Source organism: Canis lupus, chromosome 13, assembly GCF_011100685.1.
Source record: "Canis lupus familiaris isolate Mischka breed German Shepherd chromosome 13, alternate assembly UU_Cfam_GSD_1.0, whole genome shotgun sequence".
NCBI lineage: Eukaryota > Metazoa > Chordata > Mammalia > Carnivora > Canidae > Canis > Canis lupus.
In genome coordinates this window covers 63,015,842-63,040,347 of record NC_049234.1, presented here as the reverse complement: position 1 = coordinate 63,040,347, position 24,506 = coordinate 63,015,842, and the positions used below count along the sequence as shown (strand labels likewise).

Genomic DNA, 24,506 nt, shown 5'->3' with positions numbered 1-24,506 from the left:
CTCTGTTCATGATATACCTTACTATTTTGATATATAAGTATAGTTTATGAATGAATCTATTTCTGAATCCTCCATATCCTTGTGTAATCTACTTGCTCTCCTCATTTTCTGGCATAGGTATGTGAAATGTTTCCAGCTAAGTTGTGTGAATTTTCCAGGTGCTTTTATTTCCAGTATTTTTACTTTATATATTTCATTGTTATATTGTTAGGTATATAAAATTTTACACATTCTGGTTATTAAATCTATTATCATGATAAAAATACCTTTTTCTCAAGGTATTTTCTCAAGATATTTCTCAAGACTTTTTGCCTTGAGTTCCGTGACTGGTATTAAATAGCACCCTTGACCACGTTTGCTTTTTCATGCTTCTGTTTTTAGCCTTATGACTAAAAATTTTAGGTCTTCTGTTATGATAGAGTATAGTAGAAGGGGTTCTTTTTCTTTTTCTTTTTTTTTTAATTTTAAATCTTAATCTGTGTGCCATTTTTTCAAATAAGAGTAGTTTTCCTACTTGCTTTTATAGTAACTTGGTTTTTTGGTCTTTCTTTGGTCATTTTACTAACTTTGGAGGTTATTGTGAAGATGTCTTTTCCTATTGTTATCACTGCCCTCTGCTGCCCCCACCTACCGCCCCTTGTCTTTAGCTGAATTTATTGAATTTTCTTTGCTTCCTAGCCACTTTAAAAACTATGTGTTTTATTTCTCTTTTTCAGCAGGCATTGAATTGAAGTGAACCGTTTCTTTAACTAGTTGATTTCCTTGCTGAACATAGGCTTATAGCATTATATTATTCAATCTTGGCTTTCCTGTTTTTTAAACTGATATTTTAGTAATATGTTTATGTTATAATATGTTTTTACTTTTCTAACTTAAGGAATCATTTATTAACAACTACTTGAGATGATACAGATAGGGTTGTATTATACTAGTTTCTTTTCCAGCTGCTTTTCCAAGGCTATCCTTTTCTTGGATTCATCCTTTTCTTGGATTCATTTTTGTTGTGAAGGCCTACATCCTCTAAATTCAGAAATATTTGTGGTCTTTAAAATCCTTAATTTGCTTACTTATCTAAAATTATTTTATTCTACCATTTAGAATTTTACTTTCAAAATAATTGTACTTTAGAATTTTAGTTGTACAGTTGTCTTCTAGCATCTTAGAGTATATTGGGGAATCTGATATCAATCTGATTTTTAATTCTCTTATTAACTGCTCACATTACAAACTTTCTACACTTTATGTCCTTGGAATGCTCAAATTCCACCAAGTTATGACTCTATATTTGTATCTGAGAATGAGTTTTGTATATCTGCATATTCATTTTAAAGCTATCTCATAGGAATCATTTTATTCTGAGCTGTTTTTATGATAATTGATGAATAATGGTAAATCTAGAAACAGGTTACATTTGTAATTTATCATATTATTGATAGCTAGAGTTTGGGTAAATCTTTTTAAATCTGTAACCTTAATTCTGTTATAGAAAAACCACTTACAAACTCTAGATGTGGCAATTCCATACAATTTTACTTACTTTAAACATTCATAATTTGTTCCCTTTATAAAGTTTATAATTAATGTTAAAATTTTTATATTGAATGATAATTTCACACTGAGTTGTTATAGGCAGATAAGTACTTTGAAGCTTAAGAAAAAAGGCATATTTTGTATTAACTGTGAGAACAGTGCCATGTTAACCATTGTTTTGCTGGTTTTTAACACATTCCTACATCTTAATTAAAAGTTATTGGATGAGTAGATGAGTATGAATGAAGGAATGCAGAAATAAATCAGTAGATTTTTTTGAAAGCTGAATTTACTTTTAATCAGGTTCAGTTTAGTTGAACCTCAGGATACTGACACCATGAGGATTCATATACCTCAGGATACTGACACCATGAGGATTCATATTATTAATTGATATTCTTTTTACAAGAAAACTTTAAGTGGCTTTTATTTTATGTTATTTTATTTCACTGTTAGATTACTGTTCAGTTGGACTGTACTGAAGGTTTTATTTTAATAGTACAGAAAAACTATATCCAAATGTATTAATTTTGGAGTACTTTACTTTTTTAAGAATTATAACATGTTAGCTAAAATTTACCCTATTTAAGACTACAGAAAATATGGATCAAAGAAATTTTATTAGGTTTTGGGCTAAGGTACAAAAGCGAAGAAACTATTATTTCTTTGAATTAGATTTACATAGCCTGTTCTGAATATCACTGAATAAGTGACAATACTTAAGTTATGTAATTCAGTCCATGGTGATGACCTCAACTCAGATCATTCTAATGAAACTTTATTTTTGGTAGGTGAAACAGTATAAGTTATGATCTGTGTCTTTAAAACCCACTGTTTGTCATTGAAATGATAAAGTTGGTCATAAAAATCAAATACTGACATTTACTAAATATAAAAATCATACACAATATAAAAAGTTTATCATAAACATTGTTTTGGAGGGATTGTTCTGCATTGACTGGATTAAGACATCTTCAAATTTTAAGTATGATGTATTTTGAAGATACTCTGTTTTCCTGGAGCAAGTGTGAGAATTCTTTATTATTCTAAAAAACATTTGTAATATAATCATGACCTAGATTATATTTTCTTGAAATATATAGTATCAACTTGAAATTCAGATTACCAGCTTTAAGTTGAATGATAAATGGACAGGGTAATTTTCAGAACAACAAAAGGAGGAACTAGTGAATAGGGATGGGATGTAAGATGGGGAATGTTAAAGGTCAAGAAGTCCAAATTCTGGAGTGGCTAGCATTCTCATTTTTTAAAGTATGCTTATCTTCAGAGACTGACTCTTTTTTCTCATCCTTACCTTCCATAATCTTTCATTTGATGTGTTGAAGTAAGTAAGTTACAAATTGATTCTTTGTCTCTGTTGTCACATATGTATAAAACCATCTTTCACATGATCTCTAATTGTGTTTCCAAAAATTGACTGTTGATGGAGTCTGAGGGCTGTTGATTATACATCCCACTCTTGATTTTGGCTCCAGTCTTGATCTAGGGGTTATGAGTTCAAGCCTGGAGTTGGGCTCCACACCCCTACCCCTCACCCTTGTACTCCTGCATCTTTCTCTCAAATTAAAAAAAAAAAAAAAAAAAAAACCCTGATTATTTAGCTTAATACTTAAGTCCTTCAGTAACCTACCATATAAATTCTGAGCTCAGCACAATATTGAAAGGCCATATCTTTCTTAAAAGCATTATTCTATTTACCATTCTCATTCAGAATTGTTTTTTTCCTTTTTCTATACAATCACTCTATTAGGTCTATTTAGTACTGTTTCTCAGTCTTCTTTGGTATAGTTAGTTCTTCACACATAGGGTTGCCTTTCCATATTGTATATTTGTAGAAGGCATTAATTATAATAAAATCATTTTTGTATTTCCTTTCTTCCTTGGCTGCCCTACTGCTTCTTGCACATTGTATGTTATTGGTAGTGAATATTTTTAAGTTGAATATTGTTAAATTTACTAAATATTGTTAAATTTGTAAATATTTGATGTCTCAATCAGAATATACTATATCCTTTGAAATAAATGCCAGTTTATTACAAGATGGACTGCTCTTTAATAAATACAGCAGTGATAATTTATGTTTTGATAGGGAGTTAGTTTGAAATGTGATGCTGATGTTCACAGTTGGCCCAGACGGCCCTAAGTTTCTAAACTTTTATATGACTTTGTGTTTTACTATAGAAGGTTTGGAAGTACAATTAATGGCATAAGCATTTCCTTTAGCCATGACCTTTGTTAAAAGACCTTGGTTTTCATTGTTGATTGTGTTAAGTTTATTTTGGGAAGAAAGTAAAAGAATTTTAATTACTTTGTTAATCTGAATAAATAGTATTACTGTTAAATAATGATTTTTTTTAAACAAAAGCAACCTCTGTAGAAAAACATCACCTGTAATCCTTAAAAACCAAAAAGATTTAACTTGCACAAAAGCAGATAAAGTATGATAAAGCCACTATAAATCTTTTTCTCAGATTCAACATTATCAAGAATTTGCCACACAACTTTGTTTTCCTGAAATATTTTATGGCACATTTATGACTCTATTACTATATATGGCAGTATGCATCTCTAAAAGAAAAGAGCATTTTCATACCTAACCAGAATAATTCCTTTATACTATCTAAAACCCAGTTCATATTCAAATTTCTTCACTTGTCTTAAAAATTTCATGTAAGGTCTATATAATTTTGCTAGTTATGTCTTTGGTGTCTCTTTAATTTAGAGCAGTTCTTCCCTTTTACTCTTTTTTTTTAAAAATATATTCTACATTTTAGTTATGTCTGTTTTATCCTATTTAACTTTGTGGTTCTCAATTTATCACCCTCCAGGGTCTTTTGTTCATTTCTATTTTTTCTCCAAGGGGATATTTGGCAATGTTAGGAGGTTTTTTGGTGTCACAACCTGTGAAGAGTTGCTACTGGCTCTAGTGGGTAGAGGCCAGGGATGCTGCTAAACATCTCAAATATACAGGGCAGCCCACAACCAAGAAATTATCCAATCCGAAATGTCAGTAGTGCTAAGATTGAGAAACACTGATTTAAATTGTTCCTAATACTTGCCTTATTAATTTTTATAAACTGGAAATTATTTCTAAGGGCTCTGTTAGGTTATTTTCAGAGCAACAAGAATACTTCATAGACATACTATGTATTTTATTCTGCATAATTCAGAGGCTTCAGTGTTTATTAATTAATTAATTTATTTATTTACTTATTTATTGGACAGTAGGTTCAAACATGTCCCTAAATATAGAGTTTGAAGTCATCTTTTTTAGAGCAGAGTGGGGAAAAAAAAAAAAAAAAAAAAAAAAACTTTTTATTCCAGCATGGAATCTTCTAGTAGAAAGGATATTGAACTAATTAATTAAATAACTAGTCTCCTTAATACTAGATTTTTAGAAACCTACTATTTAAATAACAGACCTGTCCTTCTGTTTTCTCATCTGTAACAATGAACTGAAGCTGGTGATTTCTAAGGTCCTTGCATTTTGATGGTTCTTTATATTAGAAAAGAATTTGATGTGCAAGCACCATTTCACAAAATACCCATCTAGTGAAAACAATACTTCCAATATAGTCTAATTATAACTTGCTATGCTTTGAATTAGTGATAACGTTGATAGGTTATTTTCCTTAAGGATTACATTTAATAAGGACATACCTTTCCCTCTTTATCTCTCTTTTCATGGAAATTATTTTTACATTTCATTTAAAGAAAACATTTCAGAATATTTATGTGAATTTTTTTATTCTCACCATTTTTAATGTTCTAGAACTTCGCTGTGGTTCAAAATGAAATTCTTTTTTCTGTACAAATGTAATAAAAATGACTATGGTTTCAAGGGGAAAACACATTTTAGGATTTAATCTGAATTATCTTAGCTCAGGACATGGTAGAGCAGGATATGCTCGTAACTTAGTTGGCCTATGAATAAAAGATTATTTTTGTATTTTTATGAGTACATGTCCTTATGTTGGTCTCTCTTCATTTGTCCTATAATGTAGTACAAGAATCTTTCCAGTTGGGGAAAGAGGAATTGGTGTTAATTAGGAAGTTCTCTTCTACTTCCTCTTCCTTACAGCTTTTTTCCCCCTCCCTTTACCTTCTACACTTTTTACCCCATAATAATGTTTATTTATACACATACTTTGGCTGTCTTATTAAAGAAGTAAGTTCCTAGATAGTAGAGTTGATTTTACACACTCTGTATCTCCACTACTAGCAAACTGTAATATCTCTTGTATAAGGACTGTTTGCCAATGATGGGCATTTTGCCTTACCTGCCACTTAGTATTGTTCTGTTACTTAATGTATGATTTTTCACTATCTGTAAGATATACCTTTAAATTTATGTTTTATAACTACCTCTCCCTTCCCCAAACACACTGTGTAGCCTTTTAGAATCTGAAAAGATAGAATCTCCAAACCATCTTTTATTTACTGCATCTGAACCCATAATGGTACCTAGGTCTTTAGATCCTCCCAGTGTCCTTGAAATTAATTTCTTCATTAATATTAAACTGGGGGTGGAGGAGATAGAAATCCATTCTTGTTCTTTTCTTTCATCCCAACACCTTTTTAAAAAAACTGTATAGAATTTCATAGTCATTTGAATTTAACTGTTTTTAACTTACCAGGATTTTTACAAAGTAAGAATAGTGGATAACTTTTGTGGAAAAGTTTGAAATCAATTAAGAAAACATATTCCTGTAATTAATATCCCTCATGAAGAGATCGAGGTGCATTTTTCTTAATAAATTTTCATCAAGCTCAGTTAGGATACAGTGTGGCATGGGGGGACTTTATGTCGGAAAACCACTTTTGATTGAAATTTAATACCTCTTGTGATGTAACTTCTAACTTTCTAGCCTTTCCTACAGTACATACTCTGTTCTAGTAAAAGAAATATGCTTGTCTACCAGTGCCACATCCTTTCTTCTATTGTCTTACATAAATTAATTTGGTCAAAACTCTTCATATTTATCTTTCTGTATGCAGTGTTGTCCTTGAACAGTTTTAAATACCTCTGATGTATACTTTTGACTCGGCACTTAACCATGCCTTGCTCTTAGAGATATTTTGTTTTCTAAAACTCTAGTCTGAAATATTATTTAATTTTTCATTTATTTTGCCTGTGTACCTTTGTTTTCTTTCTTTTGTTGTCTCCCATTGGATTGGAAAACTGTAGATATTTTCACAGGGAAAATTTCACCGGGAAGCAACTTTTTCTTTAAAAAGACTCATCTTTTGGACTTTTGTTGGAAGATAAGAAGACATGGTTTTTATTTTACTATAATTTTGAATCACAGCTTGCTATTGCCAACTCATGTCCCAAAGGTTTACTTATTTTTTGAAGATGTATTTATTTCTTTGAGAGAGAGAGAAAATGAGAGCAGGGGAAGGGACAAAGGGAGAGGGAGAGAAGCAGACTCCCCACTAAGCTCACTGAGCCCAAGGTGAGGCTCAGTCTCCCTAACCAGAAACCATGACCTGAGCTGAAACTATGGTCAGACACTCAACTGACTCAACCACCGGGGCGCCCTCTTCTTCTTTAAGATTTATTTATTCCAGAGGTATACTTCTTAAAGTATGAGACGTATGCTACTACCTTAAAGGACAACTTAAAACTAAAAAGAATATATTCTTGTGTTTTTCCCCTAACTCCGTCATTTTAACAGTTGTTATTGATGAGTTAAAGTTAATATACTGCAAAATTTTGTGAAATTTTTCAAATATTTACAGATTATTTTTAGAGGATTCAGTGTCTATTTGTATTTAAAATATTAGAAATCTGAAATTACGTTGAACTATGCTAGTGCAATGGAAATTTGGAGAGAAACCTATTATTTCCTCCCACATTTAACATTCAGTATTAAATACGTGTTGGTTATTAAATATGTGTTGGTTAAATACAGCAGTTGTTCCTAGGTACTAGATAAGGTACTAGATAAGCGACTTTCAAAGATGAAATGGCTCAAAATTTCTGATAATACTTAAATATTTATTCCTTAAGGTTTTTTTTTTATTATATTTAGATACTGGGTATGAGCATAGTGTTCTAGGTTAATAATTTTATATCTATTTTAGTTATTAGTGTTAGAAGTACTTAGATTTGTGAAATAAATTTCATCTAAAATAGTGATAGTTTATATAATAATTATCAACTTTTTATCAAGCAAACAGGAAAGAATATATCTTCATATTTATTTGTAAGTAGCACCATAATAAGGGATATCACAATAAAACTTTTCCCTGTGTCTTAGGTGTTTGCTATGTTCTAATTCTTTAAATATTTTTTTAATTGAATCTGGTTTATGTTACTATATTACTGGTTCTCAATGAATGGTCCACATGCCCCTCAGGGTCCCAGAGACCATTTCAGGATATCCAAGGGGTCAAAACCAATTCACCACAATACTGAGATGTTATTTGCTTCTTTTATTGTGTTGATATTTGCACTGATGATACAAAAACAATGGTAGGTAAAACTGCTGGCCCCATAATCAAGGCCAGGGCACCAAATTGTACTAGTGTCATTGTATTCTTCAATTCTGCAGTCTCATGATTAAAAAAAAAAAAAAAAAAAAAAAAAAGCCAACTTCACCTTAGGAATAATCTTGATAAATAAATATTAATATTATGAAGTCCCCACTTTAAAATACATGTCCTTTTAATATTACCGTGTGTGACAAAATGGAAAGTACATGGAAAGCATCTCTGGTTCTTTTTGTGGGTTTTTTTTTTTTTTTTTTTTTTTGAGATGCAAGGTGAATTAGCCATTCTTTTTTTTTCCTTTCACGAAATGTTAGTTACTAGAAAATATACCTGACATACACACTATACTTATCAAACTTGAATATTTGGCAAATGTTCTCATCAGAAACGATGTAAATGAGCTTGTCATTTTAAGAAAAATGATTGGCTGTATTTGTTGCCAATGATAAAATTAAGCTTTCAAGCACAAATTAGAATTTTAATTTTGTATTTGCCTGAGTACTTAAAAACTTCTGTGATGAAACCAGTGGTGACATGAACAAATGTGATTTTTTGATACTGTAGTTTGATTTCTTAATATTGTAAATATTAATAAATTTAACCCTTATCTGAAGTTCTTGAGAGCACAGTACTTTATAAGTGTATAAAAAGGGTCCTGAGAGCAAAACAATTAAGAATAGCTGATTTAGGTCATCTAGTAATGACAGAGGTTTCAGAGTGTAATCATTACACTCATTGCTCCCCCGTCTCACCCTCATCCCACCAAATTAAAATAAAAAAAATACATAATTTCAGTTAAAAAAAAGAGGGATGACTATGTTGCATATGAGTAGCACTTTTTTAAATTCTCCTACAAATGTAATTTTCTCCTTTACATAGTGGGCTTATCTATTGCATTGACTTCATTTAGAACTGCATTGTATTTATCATGATATGTGCATTAAAATATTTTTTTTCTTTCCTCTTTCTTTTTCTTCTGTTTACTTCTCTTACCATTTTCCCTTTCTCCTTTCATTTCATTCCTCCCTTCCTTCCTTTTTTTTTTTTTTTTGTATTTGTTTTCTAGGTGGAGTCTTTCATTTTGGATCAGGATGATTTGGAAAATCCAATGCTGGAAACGGCTTCCAAGTTGCTCTTGTCAGGTACTGCTGATGGTGCAGACCTCAGGACTGTAGATCCAGAAACACAAGCTAGACTAGAAGCTTTACTAGAAGCTGCAGGTAAATCTGTTGACCTTACATATGTAATTAGACTATCTAATTTTCTGAAGTTACATATACATCTAATAAAGACTACTGTGATTAGGGGCTCCTGGCTGGCTCAGTTGTTAGAGCATACAACTTGATCTCGGTCGGGGTCATATGTTCCAGCCCAACATTGGGTATAGAGTTTACTCAAATAACAAAAAAACTGTGATTATGAATGTAGGAACTTGGGCATTTAGTATAATACTATTCATAGAGGTTAATGGATTGCTTTCTAGAGAATTACATAGAGTATTTCATTAAAGCATATTTTCATTACCCAAGTAAAATCCACATATTACTGTCAACCTTATGAAGAGAGATTTCTCATATAGTTGATTTTCTTTAGTCCCACATTCCATATTTGTGAATATGCCTACTTGATAATGTGTATGCATACCCTAAAATTAGTACTTTTTTCTCAGTCTTTCATAGAAATGCACAGAATGGTGAAAAATTTGAATTGTCCTACACACTTGTTCCCTGCTGAATGAAATAAAGTGAAGCTCTATCATTTTGTTTTAGCTCTCATAATGTAAACGAGTGCCCCTTTCCCAGTCTACTAAGAGCCAATTTTTCACATTTTTGTGTCTTTTGTTGGTGATTTCATTGTTTATAATGGTCCCCAGGTAAAATGTGAAAGTGCTGTCTAGTGTTCCTACACATGAGAAGGTAGTGATGTGCCTTGTGGAAAAAGTACGTATGTTAGATAAGCTTCTTCAGCATGGGTTAGAGTGCTGTTAACCCTGAGTTCAATGTTAATAAATCAATATATTAAATAAGGTCATCTTTAAACAAAAACATACATAAGATGGTATTTGGTTAATGCAAATGTTGTGTGACCAGAGGCTCAGGAACCTAGACCTCTTTTTTTTCTAGGAGCAATGGTTCGGTATTCATTAATTCAGTGTTTCCAGTGACTTTATAGAATGTAATTACCATGAATCATGAGAATTGACTGCATATAATTTCCCCTCTTTTTTCATAGACTAGGTCTTGAAACCTTATAAAGTGAATCATTGTATTTTTGTAAAGTGTGGATCATTATTATGCTATATACATATACTATAATAAATATATTAAGACATAATATACATATAGTATAATAAATATATTAAGACATAATATATACATAAATATATATTTATGTATATATTATGGACATAAATATATTAAGAATATTAATTGATCATTCTTTTAGCACCCTGATTTGTTACATAGTGCAAATATCATGCATGTAAACTGCTACTTTATTATAGCATAAAACCAACCTACTACTATTGGGTAATCCTTTCAATAAATATCTTGTAACACCAGCATCTAAATATTTGAAGGACTCGTTAAATGTGATTTCTATCCTGAATAAAATTCTAGAATGGATTTTTAAAGGAATCTTGACCAAATACAAATGAAAACATAGTAAGGTAGATGCAATGTTCTATCCTTGAGTATAGAAAACTATTTGTACCAAATAGTAGATACAGAATTTAGCATTTGCCAGAATCTGGTATTGCTGTAGAAGTTTATGTGAGAGAAATGAGGATTTTTGAAAATGTATCCTAAGAGGAAAAGAATGCTTTTCCTGAAGATGAGAAAACTCAGGTTGAATATAAGAGGGATATTTGTTTTTGTGCCCCCAAGAGGTGGAACCAGGTTAAAAATTGCTACATGAAAGTAGACTTCAACTGAAAGTTACTTTTGGAGGTAGAGTTCCTTTTCACAAGATGCTAGTAGTTGCCCCATTTTCTCATTTCTGTGTTTATTCCCATTTTTTTTTCTGTTTTCTCTACAGTAGGTAACAAAGTAGCCTCCCTGCTCCCTCCCTCCTTTCCTTATCTTTTTGTCACTTCTCTTTCTCCTTTCTTTTTTAAATGAAAAATGTTGCATACAAGTAGAGGGAATACCCATCATCCAGCTTTAATAGCCATCAATCATGTATGGGCAATCTTGTTTCTTCTTTACTTGTTACTACCCAGCTGATGCCCCACCCCCCAAGTTAAAGTAAACTAAGCATTTTATAATTTCATATATAAATACTCCAGTATAAGGGCACATGGGTGGCTCAGTCACTTGAGTGTCTAACTCTTGATTTCAGCTCAGGACATGATCTCAGGGTCCTGAGATCAAGCCCTGCGTGGGGCTCTGCATTCAGTCAGCTTGTCCCTCTCCTGCTCCACCCCCAGCCCCCCAGCCTCCCAGCCCCCCAGCCAGTCTGGTGTGTATGCTCTATCAAATAAATAAATAACATACATACATACATATATACATACATACATACCGATATATTTCAAATTAAGAACTATTTTTTAAAGATGTATATTCTTTTTTAGATGAGAGAGAGTGAGCACGTGAGCAAGTGCATGGTGGGGAGGGGCAGAGGAAGAGAGAAAAATGAAACTTAAGTCTTACAGAGGGCTTGATCTCTCCACCCAGATAGAGATCATGACCTGACTGGAAATCAAGAATTGGTTGCTTAACCAACTGTACGACTCAGGCATCCCAAGAACTTTAAAAAAATAAACATAACCATAATACCATTGCATAGCAAATAATAACAATAATAATAATAATTCCTTAATATTGTCAAATATCCTGTCAGTGTTTAAATTTCCCCAATTTTATTTCATAATGGTCTTTTTTGAAAGGTCATTTTTATTTATCTTTTTTTAGAGAGAGAGGGAGGGATGGGGGAGAGAGAGAGAGAGAAAGGGGGGAGACAGAGGGTGAGGGAAAGAGAGAATCTTAAGCAGGTTCCATGCCCTGGGGCTTGATCTCACCATCTTGAGATTATGACCTGTGGTGAAATTGAGAATAGGTTGCTTAACTGACTGAGCCACTCAAGCACCCCATAATGGTCTTTTTGTAGTGAGTTTATTTGAACTAGGATCCATAAAAGTTTCACATTTATTAAGTTTTTAATTTTTTAAGGATATTTATTTATTTTAGAGAAAATGTGGAGGGGAGGGGAAGGGGCAGAGGGAGAGAATCTTCAAGAAGACTTCCCGCTGAGCCAGTGCCTCCTTGGGGCTTGATTTCACTACCCATGAGATCATGACCTGAGCTGAAACCAAGAGTCTGATACTTAACTGATTGAGCCACTCAGACACCCCTAAGTTTTTAATTTTAATTCCAGTAGTTAACATTACAGTATCATATATTAGTTTCAGATGTACAATATAGTGATTCAGCAGTTCTGTACATATTCATGCTCATCATGATAAGTGTATTCTTTAATCCTCATCACCTATTTCATATTTACATATTTCTATATGTAAGTTTGACATTTTTCATCTTAATTATTAGTGTGTCTTTTAATCATAAGTTTCCTTCTTTTTCCCCCACTTGTTGAAGAAATTGATTCATTTGTTCCCACTTTATCAGTTTGGCTGGTTGCACCCCTCTGTATTTCCTGTAAATCAGAATTCAGACCCAGATAATGGCCAGAGTCAGATTCATTTTGTTTTTGGCAAGAATAGTCAGTCACTCATGGTATATATATTTCCTGTGCATCACGGAACTACTCTGACAGTTTCTCTTTCTGTGGTGTTGAGACTGATCATGGTTTAAGTATCCTGAGAAAGGACGCTTGAGAAGTAAAAGTTTTTGATACTATCTGAAAATACCTTTGATACTATCCTCATACTTGATAGTTTGACCAGGTATAGAATTCTAGCTTAAAAATCTCTTTTAGACTATTGAAATTATTTCTCCATTATTTCCTAATTTCTGGTGTTTGCAGTTCAGAAAGTTAACACCACACTTATTTATAGTAGTCTCTCATCTTTGCAGCTTTTCCTTTCTCATCCTTCTCCATAGCATTAGAATTTGGGGCATTTTTGGGCAGCCCCGGTGGCTCAGCGGTTTAGCTCCGCCTTTCACCCAGGGCGCAATCCTGGAGACCCAGGATCGAGTCCCATGTCAGGCTCCCTGCATGGAGTCTGCTTCTCCCTCTGTCTGTTTCTCTCTCTCTCTCTCTCTCTCTCTCTCTCTCTAATAAATAAAAAATCTTTTTTAAAAAAAGAATTTGGGGCATTTTAAAATTTTGCTCACATTTTGAATATTTTTGGCTGTCCTTTACATTTCAGATTTTCTTCAAATGTCTAGTGAATCCTGGCTTTTTTTGTAGTCAGCAATGTTATAAAAAGCTAAAATGGAAGGTATATGTGCATGTTTTATTGCATGTTTTGTTTATATATTATAAATTATAAACATTATATAATTAGTTTCCAATTTTTTATAAACATAGGACATGATACAGCATCTACTTACTATCACTTGGGTTTTGTAAAGACATTTGGGCACAGTGTGTGGCTAGATTCTCTTGCCCAGGGTCTCATGGGCTGAAATCAAAGTATCTGGTGAGTTTAGTTCTCATCTGTAGGGTGTAAGAGAAAATCTGCTTTCAGGTTTATTTAGTTGGTAACAGAATTCAGTTCTTTGGAGTTACAGGACTGAGATCCTGATTTCTTATGGACTGTCAGCTTGGGCTGCTTTTACCTTTTTGAGGTTGCCCACATTCATTGGCATGTGGCCCCCTCTGTCTCTAAGCCAGCACAGTAGAATTCTAATGCTTTGAATCTCTAACTTCCTTTTCTCCAGTTAGCCAAATAAATCTAAGTTTTTCATAGTCTCATGTGATAAGGTCAAGCCCACCCAGATAATAGTACTGTCTTCAGGTCACTTGAACCATATAATGTAACCAAATTGTAGGGATAAAAGCTATTTAATTCCTGATCCCAAGGATTATATAGAGTGAGTACAACAGAGCTGGGTAAACTTGGTAACATTTTAGAATTCCTTAAGTACACGGATTGTGTAGAGAACTTACTTTCTTTGAGAACTCTCCAAATGTCAGTGTCTCAGTCTTTTCTCTGGGGCTTTTCAATTTCTTGAGAGACCTATATACCAGTCTTTGTCCAGTGAGTGATAAACCTATGGTTTGGGAGCTTAGAGTGGGAGGGGGTTAAGGATATCCCTGTTTATCATGCATACATTCATTTAATACTCATTTCCCTTTCGTATATCATCTCTCTCTCATCAGTATCCAATGACTACTAATCCTGGGTCTTTCTGGTTTGGTGTCTATAGAAAGTAATCATCTGGCTGTGCAGTTTGGGAATGGAGTCTTCAAGTATCTGACTGCTCCTCACAGATGTTCAGCTAGTCTCTCTGTTTTCTGACCCAAACTTCACCCCTATATCTGGTACCTATAATTTCTGAGCCCTTTTGGGCTGATCACCCTGTTTCTCTTTGATATCTGTATTTCTCTTTGTTCTGCTAAGTCAGTTGCATCTCTTCTTTACTTTGTCTTCATAAATAGGAATTAAGTTGAGTAAGTTCTAAGAGGAAAAAAGGGAGAAAATAATTATCTTAAAATAAAAAATCTAAGTAATCTTTTAATGTACTTTTTTCTTCTATTGTTTATATAGCCTATAATGTCTTATTAGGACATTTTTGGTCACAAGTTATATGGTTCTGTTGTTCAGTTGATTAAATGTTAGAATTGGGAAAGAATCTGATCATCACATCTTTTCTGTTTTTGATCTTCATTGACTAATACCTAATAACTGGATAAGATTAATAAAAAAAGATCATCATAATCCAGAGTGGCTATAATAAATTAATTTTCAATCACTATTTATTCATTTGAAGGATTACCATGTATGTCTTAGATTACTTCCTCATTATCTTATGAAGGTAGGAGAAGTTCATAAAAACTTAATATGGAATATTTTGTTTTCCATGTTCTTTTTTTTTTTTAATTTTATTTATTTATTCATGAAAGATGCAGAGAGAGAGAGAGAGGCAGAGACATAAGCAAAGAGAGAAGCAGGTTCCATGCAGGGAACCAATGTGGGATTCGATCCCAGATCCCAGGACTCCAGAATCACGCCCTGGACCAAAGGCAGGACTTCTCTTGCTATCACGACAAATAGTTGACAAATAGTTGTCAATCTGAATTGGCTAAAAAATTGGAGCTTTTTCTCTCACGTGAAAATGCATCTGTGACCCTGGTTTTCATAGTGTTAGGATACTTAACTAACTATAGATATCTAATTGAATAAAGACTAATACTGCAGATTCAGAGTGTGGTTGGTTTTTAATATTAGTGACACAAATTATATGGTAAGATCAGTTTTATCAGACCGAGGCTGTCTTTATTCTTTGCACATCTTGACTGTAACAGGTACGAAGTTTGACCTCTCTTAACATTTGTTATATCTAAAATCATAAAGGCTTTCTGCCAGATTTATTTTTTGGTTCCATAAGATGTAGTATTTGATATCTTGTATTTTTCAGAAAGGAAGCAAACAAGTATAAATTTTTATATACTCTAAACACAAACTTATGATGTTAGTAAGCCCTTCCACTCTGAAAAGAAATCTGCACAGATATGTTTACTATTACCATTTGAGTGGTTTTTTTGGATCGATGTCTTAGTTGAGTAGTTTGTTTTAAAACCTGTTACAGTGCCTCTTAAACTTGAATGTGCATTTGCATCGCTTGGGGATCTTTTTTAAAATGCAGGTTTTGGATCAGAAATTCTTGGGGTGCAAAATTCTGCAGTTCTTTTTTTTTTTTAAGATTTTATTTATTTTCAAGAGAGGGAGAGTGCACATGTGCTCATGAGCAGAGGGGGAGGGAGAGGGTGGGAGGAGGAATCTCAAGCAGATTCCACTCCAAGAGCAGATCCCACCTAGGCCACAACGTGGGGGCCGGATGTGGGGCTTCAGGACTCAATCTTATGACCCTGAGATCATGACCTGAGCCAAAACCAAGAGTCGGATGCTAAACCGACTGAGCTACCCAGGTGCCCCCAAGATTCTGCAGTTCTAACAAGCTCCCAAATGATAGCAGTGTTTCTTGTCCATGTACCACATGTTGAGTAGCAGGATCTCTAATATGCATTATAACATTAGTTATTTTTGTTCAAGTTGGAGCAAAGGTTTTTAATTCTGGCTGTACATTAGAATCTTCTTAGTGCTTTACAAATAATGTAGGTGCCTAGGCCTCACCTCCTACTTCATGATTTATATCCTTAGATGTAGGAGAGCTTAATGTCTATATTTTTGAAAAGCTCCACTGATGGGCAGCACCATTGAATTAGACTAATAAAAGTTAGAGATAAGTTTGATTTGTAGTGAAACCCAGAAAAGCAGCAAGTTATATTTCATGCAGATGGTTATTAACCGGTTCCGCTTTTGAATTTTTATTCTTTTGCTGCTCTGAGTGTTTTTAGTTATGACTTTGAGTACATGTAGTGAGTTGTAGATATAATTTAAAATAAATAGGTACTCATATTATCTTTAATGTGGCCTGTAATGTCTTATTAGGCTATTTTTGGTCACAAGTGGTAGCAGGCCACCTAAACAGTCTTAAACAAAAGTGAACATCTACGAAAAGTATGAGGATTGTTCTGGCTTCTGGAACTACTGGTCTCAAGGAGTCAAAAATAACTTTTATCAGAACTGTCTTCTTTCTGTTTCTCTGCTTTCTTTTATATTGACTTATTTTGGGTAGTCTCTCTCTCTTTGTGATCATGAAAGTGGCCAAATAGTTCATGACTCACATCATAGCATTTCAGTAACTTTTGAACATAGAGCTTCTTCCAAACATATGGTAAACGTCTGAGGGAACTCCTTATTGTCCCAGCATAGGGCAAAGACCCATTTCTGGCACCAGAGTCATGGGTTCAAGCACTATAGACCAGATGGGAGGAATAAGGTTATTAGAGATTTGGAGAACAGTGATTTCCCAAAAGATCTTAGACATACAATATATACGTGAAGTATAACATTTAAAGATTGTTCGTTAATGTATAGAGAGTTAAGTAACTTGACTTCTACTTTGTTTCTCCTTTTGGGTATATCCATATTGGTGTGAAAATCACATAATAGGAATAGGCAAATTATCTACAGCTGATGGTAAAGCCTTTGCAGATCCTGAAGTGCTTCGGAGGTTGACATCATCTGTTAGTTGTGCGTTGGATGAAGCTGCTGCTGCACTTACCCGTATGAGAGCTGAGAGCACAGCAAATGCAGGGCAGTCGGACAAGTAAGTACGTTTTCTCTGTGATCAATATAAAAACATTTTCTTAAAAATGGCTAACGTTCACTGAGCCTTTATTTTGTGCTTGGCATGGAACTAACTCTTTATATTTGACATCTTATTTTTATTCACAAAAAGCCTTAAGGCAAACTGTTTCAGTTTTACTTTCCTTTTATTCTGAAAAGCTCAATAGAAGCAAATAACCTAATCAAGATCAAATAGCTGACTAGTGGCAGACCTTGGGACAGTGGTGACTGCAAGGCTGACTTCTTAGTATGTTATAAAAGACCTTTCGCCTACTTTGATTTTGTTTTCTTTTAATGTTTTGGTGACAAAGAAATAAATGCTTTCTAATTAGTCATGCCATTTTCTAGTTCATTGCATAGCTCTAACCATTTTAAAGAGCAAGGTTTTTATTTTTTGTTTTGTAATGTTCAAAAAATATCATAGATCTAGTTCCCATAATTTGAATATAAGTGAGTCCTAGGGGCTTTTTTTTTTTTTTTTTTTTTTTGTATGCCCTACAATTCCTTTTATATAGTACTTCACAGTTAGTAAGGGTTCGGTGAATATTTTGTAACTCTGGTTTTTTAAGTTTTTCTGATGATCTTACACAATAAAAAAATCATACCATCTCATGTAAAAAACCAATTGTGAATAGTATATGAAAAATGGATATAAATAAGCTCCAAGAAAACAAATGGAAAAGAATTATTAATATACTTTTTTTGCTTCCTCAGAGGCTTGTTTTCCTCTAAAATGATACTATTTTATTTATCAGTTGCCTTTAAATAGTTGAGAAAATGAGAGTATTCTGTTATGTATGGTTTAGAAAATAAAAAATACAGCATTTAAGGAAGGATTGTCTCTTGTAAAATAGTGTTTATATGTGATATCTTTTAAGGGCATGAAAGGTTGTATAATATGAATAAGAATATGAATTTGCAGTGTTCATCTTTATTGGTCCAGATTTTTGTGTTTTTTTTAAATTTACTGTTCTTCTGATGGATTGACTCTCCTTCTTAAGTTAACTTCATGTTGTATTTCTTCATGGTCAGTTTTACTACCATATGGTATTACTGATACTCTCTTAAATGTGGTACTTGCTGAGACTGGCAAGAAAGAAAGTTAAAAACATCTTGAAGAGTATATTAAAACTAGTTCAAGCAGGAAATAAAATCGAAAAATAAAAAGTCCACAGATTCTTTGGCATTGAATACTAGAAGAACAGTAGAGCATGTTTGTGACAATCATTTATTCAGCAAAACTTGAGATAGTGGAGTACAGTGATGTTATGTGCTAGATTTTATATTAGTTAAATGTAGTGCCATGTGCTAGATCTATTGTACCCTTTGCTCAGACATTCAGAGTTTTAACTATTGCTACAGTAGTTCCTGTAAGCTTATTTTAAAGCTAGCATACACATAAAGAAATTGAATGCAAGCCTAAATGGGATAGTAGAGAAGGGGTATGTGTGTGCCTCAGGAAGAGAAAAAGAGCCCACTTGAATGAGAGAAAAAGTATGTTCTTACAGAGGAAATGTCTTGTGGGAAAGATTTGTCTTACATTTGTTTAGTGGTAATAGAGAGCACTGGGTGTAGGGACTGTCAGTGTCCTGTAAAATGGTAAATTAAGAGACAAGCTAAGTGCTATTCAAGACTTTGACTTTGCTAAGAGGGTAATCCCATTAACCAGTAAGTAAACTATATAGCATGGCACACAATGATAAGAACTATGGGAGAAAATTGAATGGGGAAGTGCCAGGGCAGTTTTTGGGGTTAGAGATCAGTATACTTTTAAGAGAGTAGTCAGGGAAATCCTTACTTAAAAGGTCGCTTTTTAGCAAAGTCCTGAAATTGGTAAGGGTGTGAGCTGTGTCTGACAGAGAGGCTATCTTGGCAGAGGGACAGCAAATACATGTATCTTGGAGTTGGAGCTTTTTATGAAAAGCAGGAAAGCCAGTTAATGTGACAAGAATAAGCCTGAGAATAATAGATGATGAAACCAGAGAGGTAAAAGTAGCAGTGTGGTACCCTACCACTGGAAAGATTTCATAAGTACTTTGGCTTTTAGTGTGAGTGAAGTTAGAGGGCAAATGGAGGATTCTGAACAAAGCAGTGACATGATCTGCTTTCCCTTTAAGCGGGATCTCTCTGGCTGCCTTGTTGAAAAGAGTCTGAAGGAAAACAAAGGTAACAGTAGGAAGACTGTTAAGGAGACTTTGCCATAATCTGGGCTAAACATGATGTTCTTGAATCTGGATGGTAGTAATAATAGAGGTATAGAAAAGAAGTTACCCTTGGATACCATTAGTACCAGAAATGACAGGATCTTCAAGAGGATGCTATAAAAATTAATGCATATTTGAAATAAAGAGGATATTAATTAATAGCATTGGATTTGGTGTTTTTCTTAGGATGGATTTTATCCAAAAGTAGAGAGAATCTTTAGAAATGTCCATAGTTGGAATTATTTTGGGAGGTTTATAGGGCAGTCCCTTTACTCTCAGTCTAATTTTCTGTTGTCCCACTTTTTCCACCCTCCTTTTGCTTGAATTTCGCCTTTGCCTTGCTGGTTATTTTTCAGACTTCACCAAAATATGATGTACAAGTAAATTCTTCAAAAAAAGAATCTCCTTATCAGTTATTCATACTTTAGTCAAAATTACATGCTTACAGCTTTCCTGTGTGATTTCCCTTTGATTGAAGAACTCAGGTAGACCTTAATTAGTAGAAGTTTTACCCGTTAATTAAATACATTTTTATTGTCTTTTATATAAATGTTCTCCTGGCCAAACAAAAAGAAGTACAATTATTACCTGTATTTTGTTCATGTGATTTTCCATAAATTTTATGTTTTAGAATTTTGGTGTTTTCCCAATGATAATAAATTGGACTTTATCCTTTGTTTGCATAGCTGTAAACATCTTATTGATAATTCTAATTCACTGACTTTTATACATAGATTTTAAAGTGTATTCAATTCAATGAACCTGAATGATTTTCAGTTTTCTTTCTTTTTTAATTTTTTTTCAGTTTTGTTTTCATTATGGATCATATTGCAGTAATCATTCTTGTTTAGCACTGTTGTTCAGAATTACCTCAAAAGCCAATACTTTTGTGTAATTTTTCATAATTCTTGTATCATGATATTATACTGTTTCTTCCCCAATAGCCGCAGTTTGGCAGAAGCCTGTTCGGAAGGAGATGTAAATGCTGTGCGAAAGTTACTCATTGAAGGGCGAAGTGTAAATGAGCACACTGAGGAAGGGGAGAGCCTCCTTTGTTTAGCTTGTTCTGCTGGATACTATGAGCTTGCACAGGTTTGTATTATCAAAATAATCACATTGGTTCTGGTGTTTTTGTTTTTTAATCTGGCATACTTGTTAGGGAAATTCTAAACATAATCATTAAGACTCATTTCAAAAAAAACAAAAACAAAAAAAAAAGACTCATTTCAACAAATAGTTTTACTAGATACACTTTGTGGTTGTTGGCTCTTTTACTATAAATGACTAGGTAGGTGTTAACATAAATATGTTCCATATATTTTGATGAATATATCATTTTCTAATATCATTTAAACTTTTTCTTTCATAAGGTTTTGTTGGCAATGCATGCAAATGTGGAAGATAGGGGAATCAAAGGTGACATTACACCTTTAATGGCTGCTGCTAATGGAGGACATGTCAAAATTGTGAAGTTGCTGCTAGCTCATAAAGCTGATGTCAATGCACAGTCTTCAACAGGTTATGCATGTTTCTTTTTCAGTTTTGTTAAGTATGAACACCCTTCAGTAATAATTATTTCACATGGAAATCATTAGTAAAGCTCCTGCAGTTCTCTAATTATAAAATGCTGCATGTTTGCATAAGGCTATGTATTAGGATTAAAGTATAGAAGATATTTTGAATAAAATTTCTCATCTTTGGTGTATAAGGGCGATCACTTGGCCTTTTAAAGTTACTTTAGATTAAATTAAATGCTGGCCCAGTTAGAAGGACTATCCTCTTGGAAATGGGCTACAGTTCTCCAACCCAGATTTCCTGTTAATCAGGGGAGAAGGGAAGGGAAGATAGGGACAACAGGAAGGCTAGGGGAACAAAGGGAGGTCTGTCATTGTCTACTGATATTAAATTGTGGCCTATAGAAAAAGAAAGTATTATGAAAACATTGTGTCCCACAAGGGACATGACTTAAGTTTAAACTCATTTTATTTTTTTTCAAACTTGGGCAAAGATGGATTTACATGAAAGTTCTAAAATTATATGAAAATATATTTTGTTCATCTTCCTCATGTAAGATTTTCAAATTTGTAAACTATTTTAAATAATTTTTAGAATCTTACAGGTTCTGGTTTGAAAGGGTTTTAGAAATCCTTATTTTACCCAAAATGTTAATCTTTTTTTTTTCTTGTAACATGGGAGATTTCTGTTATCCAAGAAGGAACGTTTTTAAAATTACTTTAGCTTTGATCAATTAGCTGGTGTTTTAAGTTCTGGTGAAAACAAATATGTATGATTAAAAGGAACAGTATGAGATGTATCTGTATATGATGAATAACTATAATCACAAAAAAATAAAGCATGTGAAACTTATCTCTGATTAAAGTTAGAATGAACATAACTTTTTTCTCCTATAAAAAGTTAAAGTTTCGGAATTGTTCAGTTATTTTATATTTCTACAATCATGGTAAGTTTATCTGTTTTCCGCATGTATTTGACCCTGATATTAAGTGGAAAGAACTGGGACTTGATTTCGGTAAGATTAAAAGGCAATGGGAAAGGAATTCTATATATTATCTAAATTAAAATTTTAGTCTTCCATTTCTGTTTTTTTCTTGATGCTAAATTAGGCTCTTATTTTGGTATTTTATATTAATATCTTTTTTTTTTTAATTGAAATAGGCAATACAGCACTTACATATGCTTGTGCTGGAGGCTATGTAGATGTTGTAAAGGTGCTCTTGGAATCCGGTGCTAGTATTGAGGACCATAATGAAAATGGTCATACTCCTCTAATGGAAGCTGGAAGTGCTGGACATGTGGAAGTAGCCAGATTGCTGCTAGAAAATGGGGCTGGCATTAATACGCATTCCAATGAATTTAAAGAGAGTGCCCTTACATTAGCTTGTTACAAAGGTATGGTATAAAACATTTTAAAAAAACAAAAAACAAAAGTTTTCTTAAATAAAACTGTATTTAGAATTGGCAAAAAAAAAAAGATTTTAAACGCATGATATGACTTATTTTATATAATATAGTTTTAAAATTAAAAAGTAAATTAAGAGGTGGTAATAGAATATAGTATAATTAAAGAAAAATGTTTAAACTGTTTTGGAGTTTAATATGTAAACTTTTAAAATATAGACAGTTAATTTTAATTATGCACTATACTTTTTAGTGGTTTTTGTGTCAGAATCTTTTGCGTAGTTCACACAAAAGAATACTGTTGACTCCATGAGTATTCATTCAGTCTGTAAGTTTAAAAGAAAATACGATAAAAATAGGGTGATCTATTAACAAGAAGCTGCTTAAGCTATTTCTCATAACACTAAGAAGGAGAAAAATTGAAGAGACAGGAGGAGATTTGAGAAATGAAAAGTGTGAGAGGAGTCTGAATTCTAAAGAACAATTTTAGAGTATCATCAACACATTTAATAAAGTTAGAAGGAAGAGCTGGTTGAAATAGAGAAAAACACCTACCTATACATATTTTAACTGTACAAGAGGGGTATGTGATATTTTAAATGATGTCAATCAACCTGAAAATACTGGTCATACAGAAAAATGCCCTCCTTTGAGAGGGCAAGACAGTTGTCCGGAAAGTTGCAGTCTTCGGCTAGTTAATGCTCTAGATTATAGATTCTAAAAAGATAGCTACAGAACCACATACTTCTCAAATTCTACCTTTTTGACAGATCAGTGGCTATAATTTTAAAAGGCAAACTTTGCGTAGCCATTAAGTTCAGTGTTTCATACCATCTGCAGCTGTGTCCTCTTTGTATCATAAAATAAGTGATAAATTCTTGACCTTGAGGCATCAAGAAAAAGCTCTTAGAAGACAGGGTAGAAAATTTAAGAGAGCATTCACTTTCAGTGGCTGAATCAATTCCCCCACCAATTTCGTGAGGGAATACCTCCTTAAATTATATACCTAGGGCTTTAATTGCCACACCCTAGTTGTGGGCCTGGTTTTGTTTTGTTTTATTTCATTCTATCTCAGAGTGACCAAGGTTTGTGAGGTCTTCTGGAGTAATTTCCTTTAAAAAGTGGCTAAAATCATTCTTAGATACGTAAATGACTAAAATTTAAGTTAAATGTGAGAATATGCTCTATCTAAAGTGCTTTCCATTGTCTCGTGTTAAGGGAGTCTCAGATTAAGGATGGTTAGGAAACACAGCTGAGGTCCCTTACTTCCCCCGTACTGTTTGGTAATTAGTAGAGGCTTATCTTCATTGAGAGGAGAGGAATTAAAGCCTTGGGACAGCCTCTCCAGGGCAGGCTGATTGATTGGGTGGCTCTCTCTTTTCACAAATACTTTTGAACCCGGAACTGGCTGTATTTTACTACTAAGTCCCAGCTGGCCAGAAGAGCTTTGAGATGGGGCTACATATAACTACTCTTCCCTCTCTCCTTTGCTTGTAGCCCCACCCTGCTTTCCAAGGGGCGTCTGAGGTTGGGGCTTGCAGGCTTTAATTAGAAGCTGGATATAGAACTGAGCTGGTGGAGAACATTTCTACTACTTAAAAGGATCCATGGACCCTCTCCCTTTCCTCTATTTCGGGTGAGGTCTTCTAGGACAAAGATTGACAAGAAGGAGATGGGGAAGGAATAGAACTCAGGCTGAGGCTGAACATTGATGTGGATCTTTGGGAAGGGAGAATGACAGAGAAGAAAGGGAGGGGGGAGGTAGGTAGTTAGTGAAACAAGATATGGCAAGATGTATAGTTACTCACTGAAGTTAGTTTTAATTGTTTTTGATTCTGTCACTCACTCCTTCCCCTTAGTCTTAATTGATTGAGAATTGACTGCAACTCCTTCCAAATAAAGTTGGAAAAAATTTAGTCCTTTCTACTGTTTCTTGCCTAGTGTCTGAAATCCTTTTTAAAAAATACCTTGTTTTTTTAGCCACTCATAAGGCGTCTTTATTTGAACTAAAGCATATG

General features: G+C 33.5%; 1 protein-coding gene across 7 annotated transcripts in view; it reads left to right on the top strand.

Annotated features, from left to right (window-relative positions):
• The window catches only part of ANKRD17 (ankyrin repeat domain 17), a 153,824-nt gene that overhangs the window by 65,967 nt on the left and 63,351 nt on the right, over positions 1-24,506 (top strand). For all 7 annotated transcript variants that reach the window (XM_038556309.1, XM_038556308.1, XM_038556304.1 and 4 more), the window contains exons 2-6: positions 9,113-9,266; positions 17,189-17,345; positions 20,514-20,661; positions 20,940-21,087; positions 22,246-22,479. In XM_038556309.1, coding sequence (XP_038412237.1) covers positions 9,113-9,266; positions 17,189-17,345; positions 20,514-20,661; positions 20,940-21,087; positions 22,246-22,479 — 841 coding nt within the window. The remainder of the gene's footprint in view (positions 1-9,112; positions 9,267-17,188; positions 17,346-20,513; positions 20,662-20,939; positions 21,088-22,245; positions 22,480-24,506) is intronic.